This window comes from Eucyclogobius newberryi, unplaced genomic scaffold, assembly GCF_026437365.1.
Source record: "Eucyclogobius newberryi isolate DKJ021-1_F unplaced genomic scaffold, fEucNew1.0.hap1 SCAF_19, whole genome shotgun sequence".
NCBI classification, from domain to species: domain Eukaryota; kingdom Metazoa; phylum Chordata; class Actinopteri; order Gobiiformes; family Gobiidae; genus Eucyclogobius; species Eucyclogobius newberryi.
The window spans coordinates 22,040,623-22,065,239 of NW_027315823.1; the positions used below are offsets into that span (position 1 = coordinate 22,040,623).

Consider the following 24,617-nt stretch of genomic DNA (forward strand, 5'->3'; position numbering starts at 1 on the left):
CAAACAATGGTAAACAATAGCTTTTTCTTGAAATAATTGTTTTTCAATAGTCATCTCGGGCCATTTTCCTTCGGTAAACGCACACAAACATTGCATACATTTTCCTTTAAGAGCGAGTCAAGAACATTTAGTCATCAACACTTTAGATTTATTTTGATGTCTCGTTAACGACCCGGTTCTAATTCAATAACAGAGAAGTGCCACGCAGGTATCCGACTGAACTCTGCCTCATTAGCGGTCTAACAAGGTGACAGTATCTTAACACAGAATAATTTGGATTTATCGGTTCAGGAAATAGCTGCATACAAACGAATCACCTTGTTTATTAAATCCTCTTAGCCTGTGAGTCTCAACAAGAGCTTCTGACCTACATTGCGTCGGTGTAAAAACTATTGTGTCGTTTGTATAGCATTCTCTGTTGGCCTTCAAATGCTCCTTCTAATTGGGTTTGCGCATAAGGACTTTGTGAAGTAATGTCAAGGTCTCATTTACCACAGGTTAATTAAAGATAAAACTAGTGGTGCAGGCCAAAATCCACCTGGAGTTCAAAGCAGTTGCACAGAAGAGCAGAAACTTCTGGAAATAGAAATAGTTGGCTATAGATAATGCATGCTATAGTGGTCTGTAGTAATCTGCAGTGCCATGGCGCCCTCAGGTGGCCACCAGTGGGAGCGATTGTGCAATGTACTGTTTCTCTCTGATGTGTGACTCAGAGTGGCAAGATGATCTTTCAGACAATCAGTCGGAGTACTCTGTGGGGTCCGAGGATGAGGACGAAGACTTTGAGGAGAGACCTGAAGGTGAGCCCAAAACAACATGCTTAATATCATATAGTTTGCCAACACTTCACAAAATATATTCAAAAATTCTTTGTTGAATTGTCCACAGTTGTATTAAAATATTTACTTTTTAGGTGGACGCAGACACTCCAGACGGCAGCTCAGGGGTGACAAAGACAAACCCCTGCCTCCTCTGCTGGCACGGGTCGGGGGCAGTATTGAGGTAAAACACAGTATACATTGTGTGTGCAGTTACACTTAATATGTGATGCAATACTTTGTTCTTAATGTTTATATTGATGTAATGACAAGGAAATCCATTATGTCATGGTTTGGAATAGATGCATAATGTGTGCTCACAGTTTAGAGAAGAAACAAACAGAGTATTTTCTCATCCGCACATGGAACAAGCCTGTCTCACTCTATAAACCATGTTTTCTGTAATATTCAGGTGCTCGGGTTCAATGCTCGCCAGAGAAAGGCCTTCCTTAATGCCATCATGAGGTGGGGCATGCCTCCTCAGGACGCCTTCAACTCTCACTGGCTGGTCCGGGATCTGAAGGGGAAGAGCGAGCGAGAGTTCAGGTTACTGAATGAGATTTATTTTTATTGCAAAGTATATATTAATTAATGCTATCAATGTCCTTAGATGTATAACTCCCATTATATTTTTAACAAGACGAGACTCTTGACAGTTGTAGAAAACATAATATTAATTTAAGCCTTTATTACTAATGAATTACCTTTACAATTACTTTAATACAAGTACATCAATGTAATTTAATACATTTGAATACTAATAACTGCAAATTTTCTAGATTCCACTATTACACAGTGTAAGTTAGCTACAAAGTTAAACTTCAATAGTCCATAGTTTTTTGTAAGTGAGCCGTTTATCCATTTTGTGCCTAAGGCGACATTTCCTGGCATTTCATATTTCATTTCGAAGCGTGTGATGCATTGCCCTCATTAAGAGTAAACACAGACAAGATGGAGAACAGTTCCTGCTCTTTCCTCCATCAAAAGCACCAAATACTTTTCTTCAAGATATATGCTATGCAGAATGTATTTAATACAATTCTCAATATCTTGCTTTGAACTTCCATCTTTCTGACTGAGTTTTATTTTCATCCTGTTTCATCAGGGCCTATGTGTCTCTTTTCATGAGGCATCTGTGTGAACCAGGAGCAGATGGAGCGGAGACTTTTGCCGATGGGGTCCCGCGAGAAGGACTGTCCCGTCAGCACGTCCTTACCAGGATCGGTGTCATGTCTCTGGTTAGGAAGAAGGTACGAGTTATTCTGACATGGAAAAGATACGTTTTCATCTCAGACACACTGCTCAGCCAGGGCACTTTGAGATTAGACAAAGTAGGTCAAACTGTCTGGGCACAGGCAGGCGTGAAGAACATGTCGTTTTGGAGCTGTCAAACTAAAGCAGTTTTTGAAGCAGAGAGACTAGGTCGCTATAAGAAATGTGCATTATATCCTGGAGGGATAGTTAATCATATCACACAGTATTTATCACAGGGAAAATATGTACATTTTGTGGAAGTAAAACTTCTGAGATGTTTCATTTTAAATACAAACTGTCAAAACACTTTCAACTACTACCATAAGTGACTGCTACTACTTCCACTACACTAATACAACTACTAATACTCCTGATGATATACTAGTACTCTAACACTACAGAGTCCTGCTTAGTCCTTCTTTGAGTTTTTAGTGGCATGTAATAATTCAGAATTGACTGAGGGATCATTATTAGAGTATATTTAAAGATTCCATTGATCCATATTGTCTATAAACTTTGAAGGCAACTTTGATTTGACTTTTTGTTTGTCTGATTTAGGTTCAGGAGTTTGAGCATGTGAACGGCAAACTGAGTTCCCCAGATCTGATTCCTATTGGGATGGAGTTGAAGAAACTAACAGAGAGCGTGTCATCCGATCCTAACACCCCAGTCCCAGCCAGTCCAGTCATCACACAACCCAGTACTCCTGTCCCACCAGGTTAGAGTACAGAGCCTAGGCCATTCTACACAGTTACTACAACTATATGTTCTGTATTGTGAGCTTTTGTATTCTGTTTTCTGCAGAGAAACTGGACTCTCTTGTGGGGACAGCAGAGGACAAGGACAGTCTGGAGCAAGAGAGCAAAAGGCTTTCAGACCAGGAAGTAAGATATTTTCCCATTATTCTGCATTTAATGTACTTGTTCATTTGTTAAATTAACAGGTTTTTGACAGTAGATGAAGCTCGAATAGTCTTAAATTAGTCTTAGGGCCCATTGCTTCTGACAGGTTGTCCCAGTGGGACTGAAGGATGGGTTAAAAGCAGAGGACATACTTCCTTACAAGAACAATGACATGTACCTTAACCCAGGTTAATAATCAGCCCCCTCTCAATGTGTAAATGTCTAGAAGGGTTAGGGTCTAGTGCACTAGACACTAGACACTCACAAGCCCCGAGCCTTGTTAGAAATAAGGGGTTGAATACTGTGTTCATTATAGTCAATACACCTTACAGTTACAGGTATAATAATGTACTCAATTACAAGTACAACTGCTGCCAAGATTGTACTTATCAACATTTTAATTATAAAACAAAATGTTTAAACTTGATTGAGGTTTTTTTTACATATTCTCTGAGCTCTGTCCAATCAGAACAGGCGATGCAGTGACACAGCAGTGACACACTTGTGCATTCCAATTGCATGCTAAGATTTGATTGAATTACACACGTTGTACTACATCATAATTTCAGTCAGCCCATCATTTTTCATGTATATGTATTATTTGTTATCATTAAACAACCTTGCATCAAGTCAGATGTCCTGCCTTTTACAACACGACCAGCGCTTCTCATTTTAACCACATGTTTCATCTAAACCCATTGCACCATCTGTTAAACTTCAACACCATTTACTTTTCTCTCTGCCCTTTTTCCAACTCTTTCGCTCTTTCCTGTCGATCTTGCGGCTTCCCCCAGCAGACTCCCAGCTCTCAGACAGCATCAGCAGCTGCGCCTGAAAAGTCGTCTGACAGCGAGGAGGCCAAGGCCGGCCCAGAGGAGAAACCAGGAGAAGAGAGGGACCCGGCCCAGTCGCCCTGCGCTAAGACCGAATCATCTGCCAGCCTCAAAGAGTCCTGTTTGAAGCAGACAGAGCTGTCATCCAGTCAAACTTCGCCTAAAGGTGAGTTCCCTGTACCTGATGCCGCGCTGCAAAGTTTATGTATCCGCGAGGCTTGTATGGCTTTAATTGATGCTTTCGGGCTTGTGGTATCCTCAGTGGAGCCTGGCAAAGAAACAGAAAGGACTACGGAGAAAGGAGAAGCTTATTCCCCTCTGGCGAAAAGTGAAGACAAGGAAAATAAGACAAGTAAATACAATAGATACAGACGTAAAATATATATCTTCAGTTTCAAGGTTGATGTAGTGTGATATTGTATGTAATGCTTGAGCTTTTTTGCTGTTTCTTAAGCTGTTGCTGATGTTGTGAAAAGTGAAGATTTAGAAGGACGCATAAATGGAGACAAAGACACGCTGGACGAGATGGAGGAGAGCAGGAAAGGACCAGAGGACAAGAATGGATATAAGACCAAGTTCATGTTTAATATCGCTGATGGGGGTTTTACAGGTAAGGCAACATTTTGTTAATAGACTAACCACAATTTTAGGATTGATTAATGTTAAATTCATGTCATGAGTAAGGATGGCATGATATCAAAGTCAAGATCAAAGTCAAGGTCAAATTTAATTCTGTTGAAATACATAATACATTAATGAACATACAAGAGGAAGTAACAGAGTTTGAAAAGGTGTAGTTACAGGATTTAACATTTATCTGTCCTCCTTCAGTACCTAATGGACGATGGGACAAAAGAGTTCTTGAGTCTATTTGAACTATATTTCACAAATTTTTCAAAAATCCTCCCAAAAATCCTCCCAAAACTACAATATATATATATTAATATTCAGAAGCGTTGGTTCCTTTATGTTACAATGGTTAAATTGCAGAGAGAAGAAACATCACAATTTCACCATTATTTACAATGACTAAACAACAGTGAAATCCTTAATTTGCTTTCTTTATTAAATCAAATGAAAAGTATTGACACAGTCGAATAAACAGCCGGATAAAAAAGCACTTTAGATGTAGACTTTTTCTGGAATATAGATCAAACTTAAAGTGCTAATTGTTGCTGCCTAGAATTCTCCCAATCATTCATATTTAGTTCTAACATATTGTGACCAGAATAATCCCAGTTATTATAAAAATCCTCTGCTTTCTCCCCTGAGGGGTTTTGCCGGTCAAAGCCGAAATATACATTTTTAAACACCGACAAAAACAATGAAAGCTGTTAAAGCAAGTTTCAAGTGGAGCAACATTGGTGTATTTAAGGTGACACCAATCCTTGTTATCACTGGCCCGCACATTTTCTTCCCTCCGCTGCCAAAAACCCTTATTAAAATTTTGCATTAATTCCAGCAGTCTGAAGTTAATCCTAGTGTAGTGTTTTTTCCTAATTTATTATTTTAAATTTTACCTTTAAATCCTGAATACATGTGTGTGTGTGTGTGTGTGTTGTTAATCCAAATTGCTCATAGTTTTTGATCGTGAGTTGCTTTGTGTTTTGTGACTTATCGGCCATTGTTAAGGGTGCACATTGCTTCAGGCCCAAATTTGCTTGGCCAGACAGGAAAAAGGTGTCATTTCAGCGATTTACTCAGCACTCAGCATCATTATCCCACACAAATCTTGCTTGTTTTGTCAACATCCTTTTCCCCTCCATCATCTGGGTCCAAAAAACGCATCGCAAATAACTCTGAGTGTTTTTTGTTTTGCTCCGTCCAGAGTTGCACACCCTCTGGCAGACCGAGGAGCGAGCGGCGCTTTCTTCTGGAAAAATGCACGACATCTGGCACCGTCGTCATGACTACTGGCTATTGGCTGGCATTGTAACGTATCCTTTCCCCAGATGTGAGTCCAAAATAGGCCTCATCATCTGGCCGAGTGGTGTAAGTACTTGTGATCAGAGGAGCCTCAAAGGATGGAGATGCTGAATAAAATGAGAAGCGATTTACAATGAGCAAGATCATTATAATGACTGGATTAGGAGGTGAATAACACAGATTATCCCTTCATTATGGCACCTGTTAGTGGGATTTAAATGTTAAGGCTGTGGGTTAAAGTAAATCGGTGTAATCCCTCATTCGTCATGGAGTGATGCATTGTGGAAAGTTTCAAAGGTATTCTTCTGGACAAATCGACATCCGTTCGAAAGTCATCGAACTAGTTGTTTTCCTTCACTCTTTTTTTTCTCAGACATGGATACGCCCGCTGGCAGGACATCCAGAATGACCCCCGTTACGCAATTTTAAATGAGCCTTTCAAGACAGAGATGCATAAAGGCAACTACCTAGAGATGAAGAACAAGTTTCTGGCACGTCGTTTTAAGGCAATTGTCTTTAATTAAAATAAACAGCTTGAGGTTGAAATCATTTGGATTAGCGGATTTGTTACACCTAAAACACAAATTAAACAAAGTAAATTTATTGGATGGTTTTAATTTTCCTCTACGGGCGACACTGGTGGAAGAACTAACTTCTTTTAGAAAAACAAAACCCTGCTTGTCCTCGTGTTAACTTTAATTACAATGTCGGTGTAATCCCTCATTCGTCCAGGCGTGTTCCATAGTAGAAAAAGCTTCAGTTGTAGTCATCTGGACTCAGTTTGAAAAAGGTAAAGGTAGAGGACCAGGACAAGGACATTCGGATGCTAATCAGGTACTCAGGGTGGTTGAGCCAGGGTCTCACAAAGACAAAGAGGATTCTAATAGCCCATTAAGATTCTGAATAGGCTACCTCGGTAGATACAAGGGGGGAGTTTCTGTTGAAACAAACAACTCTTTCTACTTCAGGAAGGCTCCTCCCAATGGGCGGGTCTTACCACAGAACAGTATTAATATCGGAGTTCTCGACCTAAATTCTGTTATTGACAATGACTCTTGGATGAGAGTCGAAACGTCTAATTTTTCAAACTGAGTCCAGATGACTACAACTGAAGCTTTTTCTACTATTTAATTACAATGTTGATTTGTTGTCAAACTGGTGATTAATGTGACTGTAGAATAGTTGCTGCAGTAGTGGTACAACATTTATTAACCTACTTTGATTTCTCGAAATCTACTTTCCACTCTGTTTGTAGTTACTGGAGCAGGCGTTGGTGATCGAGGAGCAGCTGAGAAGGGCAGCGTACCTGAACATGACCCATGACCCCAGTCACCCGGCCATGGCCCTAAACACACGCTTCGCAGAGGTGGAGTGTCTGGCAGAGTCCCACCAACATCTGTCCAAAGAGTCTCTGGCGGGAAACAAGCCAGCCAACGCAGTGCTGCACAAAGGTAACTGTTCCACTTTCAGCAGCTTTAAATAATGCTTCTACCAAGTCAAGCGCAAGAGGAGCAGCCTATAAACCTTTGACCTGTAATTCTTATTCCTTCATCACGTTTTAGCCTGGAGTCTATTGATGCTAGATTAATTATCAGTTTGTATTGTAAAAACATTTGCAATTGAGCTAAAATGATAAAGATTGATTTGGTACGGGCTGACTTTACATTAGAGAAGGTACTTTGAAGGAAAAAAGGTCTCATTTATTTGTTTTTTTAGACTCAGACTTGGACACTTTATTGATCCGTAAGATAAATGACTAAAACAGTAATTCGCACAGTGCAATAAAATAACAAAGAGCAGAACTTAAGTGGTAATAAAGTAAAAAAAATAGCAAAAATAGTAAAAGCCATGTCAAATAATGTACAAATGCACAGATAAAATAAATATAAATAAGATATAACATGTTATATGTGCTATATAATATGTTTTCATCTTTATCTTTATGAATTAGTCTTGTCATAATACTAACATTTCAAACTCAATTTCGACACCACAATGACAATTAAAAGTTCTCTTTTTTTGGTCAAGGTTTTAGACAATGATATTTTCAACGCAAATAATAAAACTAGTGGCAAAGCTCAAGAGCATTCTAAAACGGCAGTAAAGGCCACATTTTGTGTAGTTCAAGCGCATTTTTAGTATCAATACTTGCTCAAATGAGTATCTAGTTTCGATATTAGTTTAGGGATCAATTAGTATCTGAATTTTTATACTTTTGAAAATCCCAATTCACATTAAATCTCAGCATTGACAGGACCGAAGCAAAATCATTTTGTCTCTGTTCCCTTTCTGTCGACTACAACTTCTAATTATTGACGGTTTCTGCTGTTTTCCCGGCATCACCAATACTACATTCTTGTTGCTGTTGTTTATTTAGTTTTGTACCATGACAATAATTCAGTTTTTTGTGAAAACACAAGCCACAAATTAATCCAAGTCATTAAATACAGTGTCATTTATCTATTTACCATTTTACCATTTATTACACACTGCGCAAGAGTCTCGCTGGCTGCTAAATTGAGAACATGTCGGACATTGCTGCTTCATTTAAATTAAATTTAGTAACGCTGTGATTATAAGGGTGAGAAGTTTGGGATGTGTCCAAAAACCAAAGAAGGCATTGAATAATATTCTTGCCTGTGACCCATGCTAATTCATTTGCCAGTGAGAAATTTTATGACATTTATTTCTTGGCAGCTGTTAATTGTCAAGGCTTGGATAACACATTAATCAGTTTTAATTGAGGTCGCCCACTTGCGTGACATTTTTGTGGGTTTTATCAGTGACTTTATCAGTGGTTTCGTCTATAAGAGTTACAGTACGTCCGGGATTATAAATTTTAGAAAATAATGGTAAAATCCAGAATTCACGTTCATTCACATTGTTTAACATAATCATCAGTGCTGAAGTATGTGATCAGCTTCAAAGGTAATGAAAGTTAATGTGACGCAAACAGCCAGATAAATCATTTCATTACTGTTTTGGACTATAGCTAATTTAAATTACTTTGTCCTTCTAAGCATTCTTATCATTACCGGTACTTTTTATTCATTATAATTATATTGTGACCTGAACAATACAAATTTTTACCCCTTCTGGGGAAAGGTTGCAAAACGAAACTCATTCAGTATTAAACATGCCAAAACGTTATGAAAACCTGAAAAATGGCGAGAAGATACGGCGTTTTAATGGCGTGTGTCGGTGTGTGTGCGCAGTGTTGAACCAGTTGGAGGAGCTTCTGAGTGACATGAAGGCTGATGTGACCCGACTGCCCAACATGCTGTCCAGGATCCCTCCAGTGTCGGCGCGGCTGCAGATGTCCGAGAGGAGCATCCTGAGCCGCCTCACCAGCCGGGGCACCGAGCCTCCCCCTCAGCAGGTGGGATTACGCATGCCTCGGGCCGCGAAATAATATCTAACCACGACGCGTGAAACGTAAAAGACGATGAAACGTTACAATAGATCAGTGTTTGTCAAAGTGTCAGCTGGAATCGTCGCTGAGAACCGCACTGTTTCGAACGAGGCTTTATATTTTCCATTAAAACAAACCAGTGCAATATAACAAACACATAAAATGACGGCTGGTTTAGCTGTTCTGAACATCTCACTAAGTGTTTCTACTGCTTTCAAACAACAACATGCCAGCTGCTGTAGGTAAGAAAAGCCAACTTGCTTTAAATATGAAAATGGGATTTAATGAAGTTAATTTAAGATAAATCAATTCAAAACCAAATGATGTAATAACCAATAATGATTCTGAACGGACAAAACAAGATAAATAGAACCAAGAATAATCAAAAGAGATGGTGTCCGAGCAGCGATATAAACAAATGTATACATGTCGACATACAACAGTCAGGCCATATTATGTCATTGCAACAGAAATGTGTAAATACGTGTCTTTAAAATGGTTTAGTTGAGGTTTGCATGTCAGATCGATGTAAAAGTATAGCCATAAAAAGGAGGAAATATCACTTCATACTCTTGTTTGAAAGCCATCTTTTACAATAAATGATGCGCAATATCAAAACTGTGCATGGCAAAACAACAGTGCCCACCTCTATTTCAAAGCACAAATATAATAGTACTCATTTACGTTGATAAAATTGTTCTTCTTGGAGTAGTTTTCAGACAACATAGTTTTACTCCCACTTGAGTCATATATTTTACAGTCTAGCAGTACTTTTATTTGAGTTAAAGTAGATCCACGTGTTGAGTGAATCCACAAATGAAAAAAACTTTATGCTGTCAATATAAATAATTTGAGCCTTGGTGCTTCTTGTGCCGCTTCTTCAGATATAATTCAATTGTCTACATTTTGTGTGGTTGAAAATACCACTGTTTTGCATGATTTAAATTCAACTTCAAATTGAATCATATTTCATATCTAGACAGTTACTCTTATGTACATGTTCTCTGACTCGAGTTGTTTCATTTCTTGGACCACAACTTTGTTCTTTTACTTCAGTCATGTTAATTTGAAGTACTCTTACTCTTGAAGTACGACTTTTGACTATTCTACCTTTGTCCAAGTCATTGTAATTGTCCATCGTCGATATAATCACCAAACAGGTATTGAGAGAGTTTTATTTAAACATTTTATACAGAATAATTGTTTTAAATGCAACAGATATATATTATTCTTTTCAGGCTTCTATCTAAACCTTCCCAAAAATATTTTAAATGTGTTGTTTGTATGGAGTACATTGGACGTCTGTGATTTTTAATACATAAAATACTGAATATAATGTAGAAGTATTTTTAGATTAGAATGTGTATGTTTTGTTTTAGCTTTAATTTTTACTCTATAGCCCATTTTGTGCTTCTTAAAATTTGCACCACTCTTTATAGCCTTAATTATTTCAAATTGAGGCACCTGTAATAAAATTCTGGATTGGATTTTGAGCTTTTGTTTTTGCAAGGCTCCTTCTCTAATGACTACCATTTACAGAAGATAGTTATTGTGAAAAGGGAGCGCACACAAGCTCATTAAACGGAGTACTGCTCTGTGTATTTTAGGAATAAAAGTCTTAGGCACACAGACTTTGAAGTGTTATGTAGTCACGACTGCGCTGCCAAATGACTTCTTCAGAAGACCGTGAGGCTGGTGTTTTCCAATCCCCCACAGAGCTGCTTCCCCAGGTGCAAGTGAAAGAATTCCCTTAAGTCTTTGCCTTTTTACTCACAGTTGTTCCATCTCTAAGGATTCAACACAGGCCAGAAGGGTTTTATTGCTTTTATGGATTGCAGAACTATACCTAGGACAAGGTCATGGATGATTTGAAGGGTTTCTAGAGCGCTGGTTATCACATTATAAGGTCTCTTTGCTCGACCTGGATTTTTTTTTCACGTCATGACATGGATTTTGTGTTTTATTACTGCTGTCGCTGAGGGTTCAGTGTCAAGTTTAGATTCTGTACATGACATGGTTATGTTCTGATATAGTCCTGGATTTTTATATGTGCCTCCTCACGTTGTCTTATATTATGGTTGTTTGTGTGTATGTTTTAACTGTGTGGTCATTTTTTACGGCCTCTTGAAAAATTAAGTTAAAAAAATTAAATTAAGTTATTCCTCTGGGTTTATACTGGTTAAATACAAAATTTAAATGAAAGTTTTCCTATATATTTGTGTTTAGACCTGATTGTATCCTTATAGTATAGTTGATATAGTTTCTAACATACTGTTTCTCTTGAATGGCCTGTTAATTATTTATTTAACGTGAAGCAAAGCCAAAGACTTTAGTAATACTTGGTGTGAAGTTTCAGGATCTCTGTACGAGAGGAGGGCTGTTGGTGTTAGCTTAGCGGGGCTTGTTGCTGTATGCTTTGGGTTTCTATGGTGACTTTGCTTTAGTGAGAGTCAGAAATCTTGTCTTGCTTTGTCGTTGTGAGCAGTGTGACCGATCTTTGATTTGCGTGTTTCTCAGCCCTTTGGTCAGGGAGTATTCGGCTGCTCCCAGATGTACAGCAGCGGCTTCGGAGGGTTCAGAGGGCACGGAGGTCAGCCTATGGTCAACTACAGCCAGATGCCTCTGGGACCTTATGTCAGCGGTAAGGGAGGCTATAATCACTGAAAGGTACACAAAGCAGAACTAATGCAAAAAATTGTAATCTATTCCATATTCTTTAGTTCATTTATTTTTTATCTATACCAATATTTTTGCATTGTGAATTTATTTTTGAGTGAGCTAAGTCATTACCTTTTTGTCATGTTTTACTATTCATGATTTATTTAATAAATAAAAAACAAACATCATTATTCAAGAAAACATTTGATTCATCCTCACAGTGTCATCAAATGGCCCCCCTCCAAGCCTCCTGGACAAGAAGTCCCTTGAGGCTCTGAGAGATGTGGCCACACCAGATCTGAAGTCAGGCAAACCCAGCGATGTCATCTGCATTGAGGATTAGACTGAGTTTGCTTCTCTTCACTGACCTGTGGTCAGACATCCAGGGATGGTATCGGCAGAGATGACTTGCCACACTGAGCTCTTTCTCTTGCTCTTACTTAACTTTGAAAATAATAAAGCTATTGAGAAAGAGGTCATACCTTTTGGATCAATGCAGATGTATCTATAAGAATTGCACTTTTATCTTTTAAGGATCCAATGTAAGTATGTCAATCAATATTGGCTTTTGCTAACTTGTGCCAGTGAGCTGATGAGTAAATGAAGCAGCAATGTTTAGGGAAGACTGATGATAAACTATTGCTGTTTTTGTGTTCATCTCAAATGTGTAATTTATTTGTTGTGATATTTTCATTCTGCTCACACTCACCGTGTGCACTCTGTGCCCCAGTGAAGCCTGTTCCTTATGAAGTGACTTTTGCAGTCATAGCAAGATGAGAGAGTTTTATTTTGGGCCAACGTTTTTTGTCCAGAATATTTTCAGACTTTACTTTCCAATCAAACTAACAACACAGTGTATGTGGAGATTAGCAACGGATGATTTCCATATGGTATAAAACATATCATTCATGTTTGAATGTTAGTGCTGGTAGGTTTAAAGGAGGCCTTTAAAACAGGGAATGTGTAAAACAGGGATTCTGATTAACCAAACATACAGTAACATGAAACTGTGTGATTTATTCTTATTCTATATCAATCAATCAATCAATCACGATTAGGACATATTGTAGGGGTGATGGTCATGACACAAACAATATATTTAATGTTATCATTATTGGTGGTATTTTTAACTGTAAAGTAGGGGCAATATTAAACATGTATAAAGACAATTGCTGCTTTACCTGAAGACAAATAAGCACTGTCCAGGTACATTTAATCCTAAAGTCTGACACTATTAAAGCTAAACAATCGATCTTTTACAATAGTTAGCTTTTTGAATAAATAACAAGTATAATTTTAACTCCTTCAAATCCTGTTTTTGCATCCATAATAGTTTGACCTTGCTGAATGATTGTTTGGATCAATCTTAAGTGGTTTGGTTTCTCTGGTGCATTCTCTTATACTTAACGCCATTGAATGTGTGTCTCGCGGTGCTCTTGTTATTTCCGATATAGAGGTTTTAAGGTGTCATCAAACTGAAAACAAGATGAAACATTTATTTTCTTTGTTAGTGTTAAGACATGCTGTTTAGTTGATACTCTTTCTGTAGGAGCCATCTACTTAAAATGTAGGTTGTAATGTAGGTTGCTTAACAGATAAAACCTCATAAATATGTAAATACTTGAAGGATTTTTTCAAGATCTCTTGTTCAGCTGAAACTGTTGAATGTTTGGATGCTGTTGCCATAGAGCTACTGTGCACTGTTTGTGCCATCAATGTCATGTCCTTTCCCCTATGGAGTGATGACAATGAGAAGAATTACTAAACATTAAATGCAATCAAACTGAAGTCAGTATGAATGTAATTTCTGTGAGAAAAAACTTCAGTCTAATGTGTTATTATCAATGTATGTACAGCCATAAGCTTATTCTGTGGCTTCTAAAGCCACCAAAAGACCCTGGTAAAGGCACCTTTGTTGCTGTCAAGCACGTGAAGCGTTTCATACCGTTTCTCTTTGAGGCGGATGTCTACAGACAGACACACCAAGTATTCTGGTCCAAATATGTGTGTTGTATAGCAAATGAATGAAAAAGTTAAAAGTCATCTTTTTATTTGTTTTCTGTGTATTTGCTCAATGTGTTTTAATAAATCTTCTTGATGACATTAATACAGAGTGGTCTGTTTTTACAGTGTTTGTTTTATAGTCCCTTTTAGCTGTTTGATCATGTCTAGAGCCATGACATGGAACACACACAATCAGACATACCAGACATGCTTAAAGCTAATATGCCTATTATTTGTATAGAGGTTATTATATTCACAAAGCCCATTAATAAGGGGCATGTCCTAGTGACAATGATAGCAATAACACCATAACAAGTAGAGCAGTATTACGTCTTTAGGCTTTTATGCTCTGACCCAAACACACTGAAGACCCTCACTGCATATTAGACATGCAGTTTTATTTGACCCGACTTGAAAGAGCAATTTGACAAACATTTCACACAGTGTTTGGCACTGCTTTTTCATAATAGTATCGATATGTTGTAGTATTTGGTGGACAGTTACAATGTCTGACCATAAAACCTTCATAATAAGTTAATTACGGAGTTGTGCGTGTCCGTGTCCCGGGCACGGATCTATTGGGTCCTGAATGCGGAAGTCATCCTTTAATTCCCTTTAGCCCGCCCATATTTCATAAGCACCTTCTCTGATTGGTACAAATGCCGCCACCGGGGCTTCCTATTGGCTAAAACTCTGGCCTCGTCACGGTGCTATTGGTCCGCTGTGTGTGGGGATCCCTGACCATGTTTTGCCGCTGTCTGGGCAACATTGAGGGGTCCGGAGGCTCGAAGGAAAGAGGGGGGCAAAGAAAAGGCTGACAAGAGCGCGGGGCAGGTTTGGGGGAAGGACCCGCACCAGAGAGGGACAGATTGGGGCGACCGGAGAGAAATACAACCGGAGCAAAGCCAAGAGAAAGGGGAGGGCGCAGCCTGAGAACACTGAGCAAGAGGGAACTTGTGGGAAAGTAAACAGCACAGGAGAATTCATTCTGTGCTCGGCCACTCGCAGCAGCCCGCACTGGAAACTATGAAGATGAGTAGGCTGCAGCCGGTGGTGTGATACAACTGGCCGCGAGTTTATGGGAGGATTAAAGGGTGACCGGGGAGTTCCTGAAGCTTCTGCGAGGACAGCCTGAGGACAAGAAGGTGAGAGACGTCTCCTTACTGTACTCTTGAGCCCTTTTAACCTGCACTTATGTCTGTATCTGCCTCCCTATTGTCAGGAGTTAGCATGTTGCACTGACAGCTTGAGGGCCATTGATGGAGGAAGGTTGGGGGTTTGGTCTCTGGTTCTTTCTCTGTATGACACGCACAGTAACTTTGTGGTCAAAGGAAGAGATGAAGAGATGAGACGGGACAGAGTACACACTCCATCATGGACGCGAGGCAGCAAAGCCAGAGAGCTACAGAGCACAGGCCTGTTGTGTTAGCAGCCCTCACACTGTAGCCATAGGATGAGAGAATTATCAGAGGTTTGGACTTGTGTTGGCCGTTTGGCTGCTTTTCAGAAGACGCTTTTTTAAGTAATTCAAAGCCCTGGCCTGGTCCAACTACACCAGTTTGACGGTTGCAGTTCCCAGAGCACAAAAGCCCCTCCCAGGATGGATTTCATGCTGCCTCTGCCCTGTGTCCTAAAGAGAAAGGGGAGTTTGGGAGGAGAGAGGAGGAGCTGTGGGACCTCTGACCGGCTCATTTGCATTCTGAGTTAGAGCACTGTTTCAGTTGCATTCACCGGATGTAGGAGAACCTCCCCATCCTCCTCCTCCTCCTCCTCCTCCTAAAACATTTTAGAGGAAACTCCATGGAACCACTGTAGCAGATTTTGTTCTCCTTTGTCACAGTCCAGCACTTTGACCAGGCACAACAATCCATGCACGCACGGCCTGGAGCTGCCACAAAGACTTCACTATCAAAGTCACTCTCTCATTGCTTCACAGACACTGATGAAAACTTGTACTCATGCAATTGTTTAGCATTCATGGCTTTGTGAACAATTAGTCATTTGATAGCATTGCCACGCCTCTCCAGTGTTTACTCATCATGTGCAGTATTACACACAGAAGACATTCCTTTGGTGATGTCCAGATTATTAACACAAAGGCAGTCTCCAGATTTATCATCCCCTCAATCAAGTATAAAACCCACATTACCACTTGTTCTTTCTTTAATTGTTCTTTAACTGTCTCTAACCACATTCCCACTGTCGTTTCTTTACATTTGACTGAGCTGTAGCTTTCACAGACAGAGACCACACTAAGGAGACAGTTTGATGCAACACTATTCAACCAGTGTTACTGGCTCATCGTTGGCATGTGATTATCATCCAATCAAATAAACATAACGACACCACTAAAACAATAACAGACAGCAGAATACCTGTGAGACCATAAATACGGAATCATACAATAGAAATATCCTCCATGTTGGTGTAATACACCTTTAAAATAATAATAATAATACTGTCCACGTCACATACATTGTGAATTTTGTAAAATGTACAACAGTTTGGCAGCATGGCTCAGCGGTTAGTGCTTCAGCCTCACAATAAGAAGCTTGTGTGGGGTTTCTTCAAATCTCTGTAGGGTTTCCTCTGGTCTCCCAATAGTATAGGGCCTCTATACCAATAAAACATGTAGAATAGGATCCTCTCTGGGTCCAGGATGCACCTGAAAATGAGATTCCATTATCTCACTGTGGCTATTCTGACAAAATAAAGAATAAATAAAAACAACCTGCTGTAAAGTATGTCAAACACAACACTGTTTAATATATTGTAATAATTAATAAATATGCCCTATCCTAACAAAATCATATTACTACAAAGACTGCTCATTTTTACAAACTTAATAAAAGTAACAAAGCCCCAGAGCTACAGTCGCCGTCATGTAAAGACTTATGAATCGTCCTAACAAGAGACTGTAAAATATGAACAGCAGCTGTCACAGTAAGTCCTCCTATTGATCACTGCAGGAACTCAATATTCACATACGAATTAGGGAATGATATAGAAGACTGTATCTCAAGTAAAGTCTTTATTCTTTAACATATAAAATTATTGATTTTATTTGCATGGCTTTCCTGGGTGTATTTAGAAGCACTGCTGGAGGGAGATAAACTAAAATTAGACAAGTCTATTGTTATAAATGAAAACACACACGGAATAAAGGTAAAACGCTTAGTAGAAAATGATAACATATTCAGCCTTTGTTTGGCCATTGTGACCATTCAAAATTGCAATCTCAATTTGATAATAATTAATATTTCAGTCATATTTTGTAACATCATTAAAGATACAGCCAACATTGTTTGTGTAACTTTCCTTCCAAATAAATATAGTCTCCTATCCTCCATTCACCCAGGAGACCTGACTTAGCACATGCTTGTTGCACATTTTGTACCTTCAAAAATGCAATGTTTTTAGTAATTGTTTAATATCTAAAAATACATAAAAAGGCCTAGAACATTTAGTAGACAATGAATTCCAATGTACAGGAAAACCTATTTTCACTGTGCGCATGACAACAAACACGTCTGTCTCTTACAAATACATGTTATTTGGAATGAAATGGTTTTGAAGTCCTAGCACATACATTAAATCTGACTCATACTGACTGATTCACTACAAAGTGTCTATTGTGCAGCGCAGCAGTGGCTGATGGGTAGAGTCTGTTCCTCCTCTGTGTCCTTGTCCATAGCGACAACATCACTGCTGATGCATAATTAATCCATGCACCGTCTCTATAAAAATAATATAATTCAAATACATCATTGGAAAATTTTCAAATGTGCTTTCATAAATCTTGTGTTTACTATGTAACTTGATATGCCATGTGGCCGTTGGCATAAAGTAATCTCAAAAGTGGAATTTAAATTATTCATTAGATACATGCCAGAATAAAATGTATGAGGCGTAGAGATGTATTTGTGCATGAAAAATCTCACTCTGGGAATTAATAATATGTTGAATTCATCCATAAAATCTACAAATGCCTGTGAACATCCTCCCACTCACGATGGGGCTTTTGACACTCAAAGTCTTCGCTCTGATAAAGTGCAGTGCAGATATAGTATTGTGCTGTAAATTGGCGAAGTCACAGTGATGTCTCTTCATAGGAGCGTCTGGGGGGATGCTGAAGGCGTACGCAGCGCCGGAGGAAGAATCGTTTTTGACAAGAGTTTATTGTTGTTGTCAATGGTCTGCTGCTCGTCTGCTAAATTCGGAATAGCATTGCGTTGTTAGGAAAACTCGGCAGCCTCTCATCACTAGGTGGGGCTGGGCAAATTGATGAGATTTAATTATTTGGAGATCTCAATTGGCGTGCCGTTTTTTTAATCGACAGTTCTACAGTTAATCCTGTGGCAGTTATAGGGCTGGGTACCGCTTAAACCAAGCATGTCCAAACTACGGCCCGGGGGCCAAATGCGGCCCTCAGACTAATTTCTGTTGATCCAAACAACAAAAAGTATTATTTTCTACTTTAACATTTGGAAACATTCAAGCATTGTGATGTTATACCAACCTAATATTAATGTTCCAAGTCTTATTAAAGGTGTGGAGGCTCATCGAAACATTATCAAATGTAAAACTTCACTTTAATAAGTAATAATTCGACATTGTCAGGTTGTTTGTGGCCCTCTGCTGCGTCTAAGTTTCAAAATGCGGCCCTCGGTGAAAAAAAGTTTGGACACCCCTGGCTTAAATGTACCACTGCGGTAACGGAAATAAACTTGAGGGAATGACGGGTACCGGGGAAATATGTATAGAAAACTGGGCCATACAAATATTTTTCCCTTGATATTTGAGCTCTATACACAGTTACTAGCTGGGTGACCACAAATTGATGATGAGTGAAAGGTTTTTGTAGGTTTTTCCTCTAAGAAATGGCATTCAATGTAATATATGTCTATTATAATTCTTATTTGTCATTCTAGATGATGATCAATACCGAAAAAAGTAAAGTTCAGACACCTGTGCGGGAAACCAAAAAGTATTCAAGTATTAGTACCCCCCAAGATTAGTAATTCCATGTATTTTGGATTTTTTTTAGGACTAAATTTGATCATTTTTTGAGTGTGTTAAGTTTAGGTTTATGTGAAGAGTCTGTCTTATCTTTGTCCATGTACCCTGAAGTCGTATTTATTAATAAAATCACATATCAGTATGTGAAGAAATATATATATATATATATATATATATATATATATATATATATATATATATATATATATATATATATATATATATATATATATATATATATATATATATATATATATATATATATATATATATATATATATATATATATATATATACATATATATATATATATATATATATATATATATATATATATATATATATTTTTTTTTTTGGCCCGGTGCCATCACTAGAGCTGTCACTATAATGTTCATTTTCAACTGTTACCTGCTGCATTAAATTGATAATATTGAAGTGAACTTTATGTTACTGATTTGAATCCCTTTTTTAAACAAACTTAACCACTCACTGCATGTGACACTTAATCATGTGGACATTGTTCTCTATAAAATCAGTATAACGCATAATGTGCAGAGCATGCATTTTTTTAAATTTAGAACAGGTTAACCTTTAAATGTTTACTATCCTGAAACAACTGTGTCACTCACTTTGCTGTAAATTGTTAACCAACACAGAGCCAGTTCAAACATTAGTGTCCGCAAACACATTCAGACATGACAGCAAGTAAAATACTCCGATTAGCTCATCATATTGGAGCCGGTTTGTGGCTGGGCTTTATGGGTAATAAGGGAACGGTGTTAGAACTCCAAGTGAGTATGATTTTACTGATTTTTGTCAAAGATCAAATCATCTCAAAAATGCAGCTTATGTAGTTTGTTTCCCAAGTGACCACAGGAAAAGTTGAAGAGGTGATTATACTCCACTGTAATCATAATGGCTCAGACATTTAGCCTTTGCAATTAATGGGTAATTTTGGCATTGTAAAGGATTAAGTGTTTTCAACGTATTCACTATATGAAGCTATAAATATTGCGGCTGCTCAGGTATATGAAATAGAAGCCCGGTTTCTCTGCCTTGTGCTCGATACCACACAGTGAGTCTTGGAGCCTAATGTAGGTCAGGGACTGGGTGTGTAGGAGTTAGATTCATCTCTATTCAGTGATGCACTTGATTTTCCCTCGTACAATGTTGTTCCCTTAGACTGAAGTCCTTTAGATTTTTTCCCCCCAAATACCTTCTATGGGAAACTTGCTCACTCTCTTTTGATCCAAACAAGCGATTTGCAAGTCAAAGTTTCCTTGTTCCGAGTCCCAGACTAAACTGGGACTCAGAAAAACTATCAGATTTTAGATGATATAATCATCAAAATCTGGGGTTGTGATAAAAATAAGTGTTATTTATTACAAGCTCAGTTGAAGGCAAAACAAAAACAAAAATGATACACATTTGGAACTATTACATGTGTTCCAATGGTGACAAAATCTTGCAGTAAATATTGCCTTGTTTGTAGTAGCTAATCAGTACTGTAGTGTGCAAGTATTGAAACAATGCTTTCTCAGGCTGAACCCAGCACTTAGTCCTCTCACAAAAGGCTCTTTGTTGTTTCAGCCCACTGCTGTAGGCTGACCAGTGTTGGTGGTTCACAGATGTTACAAAAGCCCACAAGCTGCATGATATGTGTATTTAACATCCAGCTATTTTCTTTACTAAGGATGTCAAGGTTAGTCGGTTAATGTGTAATTGCAATGATTCAGGTCACAATGTATTTGATAAAATAATGCCTGAGCCAAAAAAAGTAAACTTTCGGTAAGTGTTTCTGGCTGTTTATGTCACATTAAATTTGCTTTGTCATCCAGAACGTTTGATTTCATAAAGTCACATTATGAGGAATGCTGATCTATTACAGGAGTTCTTAACCTTTCAAACTTGAGGCTTGACCTTTTCTGTGCAAAGAAACCTGGGGCTCAATCTCATATTATATGTATTATGTTTAATGAGTCTGCGGCTACTTTGGCCCCTGCCCAATGGTTTGCAATCACTGATCTATTAGACAATGTGTGAGTAAGTAAATTAAGGCTTTCACTGTTGTTTGATCATGACCAATAATCATGAATGATTGTATAAGTGTGGCATTTTTTTCACAATAAAATCACCATTAACCTAAATTTGAATTACAGGTAATGTGTCTCCTTTTGAAGTTACTGAAATATATTGTAATACAAATCAGTTAAATAATTTGTTGTTTTTAATTTAAGGTGTTATTTCTCTGATCTTGTCAGTAAAACATCTTGTATTGCAAGGTTTAAAACACCAGTGTACTTGCAGATGTATTTCCTAAATCATTTATTTGATGGGTATGTTGAAGTTGTTGTGCATGTTTAGACCTGATGTTGAAGAGCATGTCAGACAGGGCTGTGTCTAAACGTGCTGTGCTGTTACAAACATTTAATTAACAATTCTGTGTTTCTGCAATGTGGCACTCTTTCATTTTGCCTCAGGCTTTTAATACATGTTAAAGTGAACCACAACTACTCTAATGGCTTCAAAAGATGCTGGAACATGAAGGGAAGGGGATTTTGAAACTGTATTGCAATGTATTTTCTGACAAGCTTTGTGACTGCAACTAGATATGGGATGTGTTTTAATGACTCTGTTCAGTGTGCAGATTTTAAATGTTCCCCAGAGTATTAACATTTTTTTTTAGAGTGAAATACAATAAAACCCTAAACTACAACAAGAAACCCATGCCTTTCAGAACGTGTTTGTACTGTAGCTCTAAATGTCAGCGTTAGCAGGTTATAGGCCTTCAGGACAGGATGATTATTTTGATGTTTATATATTTAGCAAATTTCTGTTCAATTACAATGAAAGTCTACGTGACACATTAGACCGCACGCACTTTTTTCCAAACTTTTTGCCCGTTTTTCTCCAATTTGGCAATTTGGCAATAATGGTGACGTTTATAATGTCACTTCCTGGTTTGAAAGGGCCAGCAAATATGACATAGTTAGAGGTAATTCCACAACTGTTACTTAGCAACCAGATTGTAAACAAAGGCAAAAGTCCATTTAAATCATACAATAGTTATGATTTGACTTAATAATTACATCTGACAACACCTTTATGTCTGTTGGAAGGACATTCTGGCTGTATTTTTGATGAAAACGCACTTTTTGATGACATACTGCAGGTGGAGGTAATCTGTATAACTACTTCTGTCATTTTCCACTTTTAATTGTCAAATTTAAACTGCAACTTCACTGATGTAAAACAATAACTATTTAACACTCTCACCAAACAACATCTCATTTAGAAAAACACGAGAACCTGTCATTTTGGGCTTTAATCTTGCAGCCCTAGGTAGTGCTGGGCTGTATGAAAAATAAATTAGTCACATTACCTTCCAAATAACATGCCTTCCCTATCAGAGGATTGGCTCTAGACCCCTCCAATAAAACAGTCTTGACGATTAGAGATGAATCTGAATCTTGCTCTCGATGAAGAGCCCTATTAGAGCTATACCAAAGAGCGAGATAATTTGAATTGTAAATGAAATATGTTAATAACTTTAGAATGATAATGTATGGTGACATCATGTATCCGTCTGCTTTTCAATTCCGCTAATTGTTTTATCATCCTATCTTTGTACACTGTCCCTGCATACATAAAATCATACCATATTTAAATCACTTAATGAGCCATGGTGTGCTCCAATTCTCATATTTAGTCATAAATTTAGTCATAAATAAAAAGTCAAGGCACCTTTTGATTATTTATTTGTTGAACAGTTTGAGTAATAAACAAGAAGACATGTACCAATACATAATATGGAACATAGGCCCAAAAGAACAAGCTGCAGTACTGGTATGTAATCACCTATTCCCATCTTTTTGCCATATTCTAGTGTATTATGTTGAAACATGACAGTGGGTCTTATATTAGTCAGTCTGTACTGGGACGGGGCTGTGTCTGAGCGCATGTTTCTGGTTGTACCACGCGCTTCCTTCGCAGTGATGTTGCAATCCCCATGGCCTGTGTTTGAGAGCCGTTTTCCCGCCTCCATGCTGTCATTTCCCAAAGGATCCCAACAAACTGCCCCGTCAAGAAAATGTGTCAGCACATGAACCAGCCCACAGCTAATGAAAATGCAAAACACATGACAGAAATCCCTTCCATGGCTCAGTGGCCGAGTAAAGCACAGATTAGATAAGTAAGTCATGGGGAATTTTGATTATTTACACATCGGTCTAAATAGCAACTTTGACCAGGGTGCACTTTTGAGAACAGTTTCAGTTTTAATTCACTGTTAATAGCTGCCAATTCACTACACTAAAGAGGAGTTTCCAGGAGCTCTACTCCACCAGTTATGAGTATTGTAAATATCAATATTGTTAAAGGTGTAACCTTTTTGGTGGATGTTTGTCTCACATGGAGATGTTATTACCTTGCCTCGAATGTTCCATTAAACATGTCCTCCATATCACCACTAGGGATGTCAAAATTATTAGGTTAATTGATCATCGTGATTATGCAGGTCACAGTATAATCATGAGAACCAAAATAATATCATAACAATTTTAGAAGAAAAATCAATCAATTGTCCAAAAAAAATAGACCAAAATGTACCGGTAAATAACCGGCAAATTTTTGTCACATTTAACTTTATTTTGTCTTTCAGAAAGTTGAATTTTATAAAGCTGGTCACAAACTTGAAGAACAGTAACGTGTTAGACCAAGGGAATGAAAGAAAATGTAATATTTTCATGTTGTTTGGTCACAATCTCAATAATCGTGAATAATCGTTAAATCGTGATGTTTTTTCTCACAATAATCCTAACACTAGAATTTGATATTGTGACATCCCTAATCACTACTTTAACATGCACGCCTAGAAAATGTTTTAGATTGGCAGCAATGACAAGACAACAACATTTTGTTATTTCTTGCAGCTCCTCCACGGACTAGTGAGTTAAAACTACCGGAGTGTGTTCATTTGTGCTGCGGAGAGCAAATGACTTGTGAACAACGCATATCATGCCGCCTGGGCTGCTGCGATTAATTAACTACTGTATTTTCTGGACTATAAGTGGCACCCTTTTTCATAGTTTTGGCCGACTTATACTCCAGATCGACTTATACGTGATATTATTCGTTATTTTCACACTGGCAACCACATTTCACATGTTGATTATTTTCACACTGACAACCACAAGAGGGCGCTCTAGGGCTCTCTAGGCTCTAAGCGACGCAGAAGGAGAATAGGCACTCCGGAGTTTGCAGAGTTGTTTAGAAGTGACACAGAGGAAGAAGAATTCAATGGATTTAGTGATTTGGGGTAAAACTGATGCTTTGGTAAACTTGTTAGCATGATCTTTATGCTATAGTTATCTGAATAACTGTTAATATGTTACGTTAACATACTAGACACTAATGACTGTTCGTTGTCTGTGCGTCATGTAGCTGAAGGTGTTACGTTAGCATACGTACACCTGTTCTTTAATTATTATTGTAAATTGCATTTCAAGATGAAATGTCTGCTCTTGGTCTTGGGTTTTATCAAATAATTATCCCCCAAAATGCAACTTATACTCCAGTACGACTTATATATGTTATTTTTTTCTCTATTATGCATTTTTTGGCTGGTGCGTCTTATTAAGACAATTTTAATCTTCGTAATTATTATATGGATTATACAGACTCTAAAACACACAAAAAGACAGCGGGATTATTAAATTAAGACGTCAAAATAGAAAAAACACTTTTTGATTTCTAATTCTGATTGATCAATAATACACTTTATTCGTAAATA

The 24,617-nt window shown here is 38.0% G+C and overlaps 2 protein-coding genes across 4 annotated transcripts in view; both read left to right on the forward strand.

The window, feature by feature from the left end:
- chd5 (chromodomain helicase DNA binding protein 5) overlaps nucleotides 1–13,910 on the forward strand; it is a 35,332-nt gene extending 21,422 nt beyond the window's left edge. Inside the window, exons 26-40 of the mRNA XM_072452174.1 lie at nucleotides 714–800; nucleotides 914–1,002; nucleotides 1,231–1,364; nucleotides 1,924–2,068; nucleotides 2,631–2,790; nucleotides 2,877–2,956; nucleotides 3,769–3,973; nucleotides 4,070–4,159; nucleotides 4,262–4,417; nucleotides 5,636–5,744; nucleotides 6,107–6,239; nucleotides 6,989–7,184; nucleotides 8,949–9,112; nucleotides 11,663–11,786; nucleotides 12,025–13,910. Of these exons, the coding sequence (XP_072308275.1) occupies nucleotides 714–800; nucleotides 914–1,002; nucleotides 1,231–1,364; nucleotides 1,924–2,068; nucleotides 2,631–2,790; nucleotides 2,877–2,956; nucleotides 3,769–3,973; nucleotides 4,070–4,159; nucleotides 4,262–4,417; nucleotides 5,636–5,744; nucleotides 6,107–6,239; nucleotides 6,989–7,184; nucleotides 8,949–9,112; nucleotides 11,663–11,786; nucleotides 12,025–12,146 (1,994 nt within the window). The 3' untranslated portion in view covers nucleotides 12,147–13,910. The remainder of the gene's footprint in view (nucleotides 1–713; nucleotides 801–913; nucleotides 1,003–1,230; nucleotides 1,365–1,923; nucleotides 2,069–2,630; nucleotides 2,791–2,876; nucleotides 2,957–3,768; nucleotides 3,974–4,069; nucleotides 4,160–4,261; nucleotides 4,418–5,635; nucleotides 5,745–6,106; nucleotides 6,240–6,988; nucleotides 7,185–8,948; nucleotides 9,113–11,662; nucleotides 11,787–12,024) is intronic.
- A 612-nt stretch (nucleotides 13,911–14,522) lies between these two features.
- Nucleotides 14,523–24,617, forward strand: part of arhgef10la (Rho guanine nucleotide exchange factor (GEF) 10-like a) — a 120,418-nt gene continuing 110,323 nt past the window's right edge. For all 3 annotated transcript variants that reach the window (XM_072452169.1, XM_072452171.1, XM_072452170.1), the window contains exon 1: nucleotides 14,523–14,952. The gene's annotated coding sequence lies outside the window, so the exon portion shown is untranslated. The remainder of the gene's footprint in view (nucleotides 14,953–24,617) is intronic.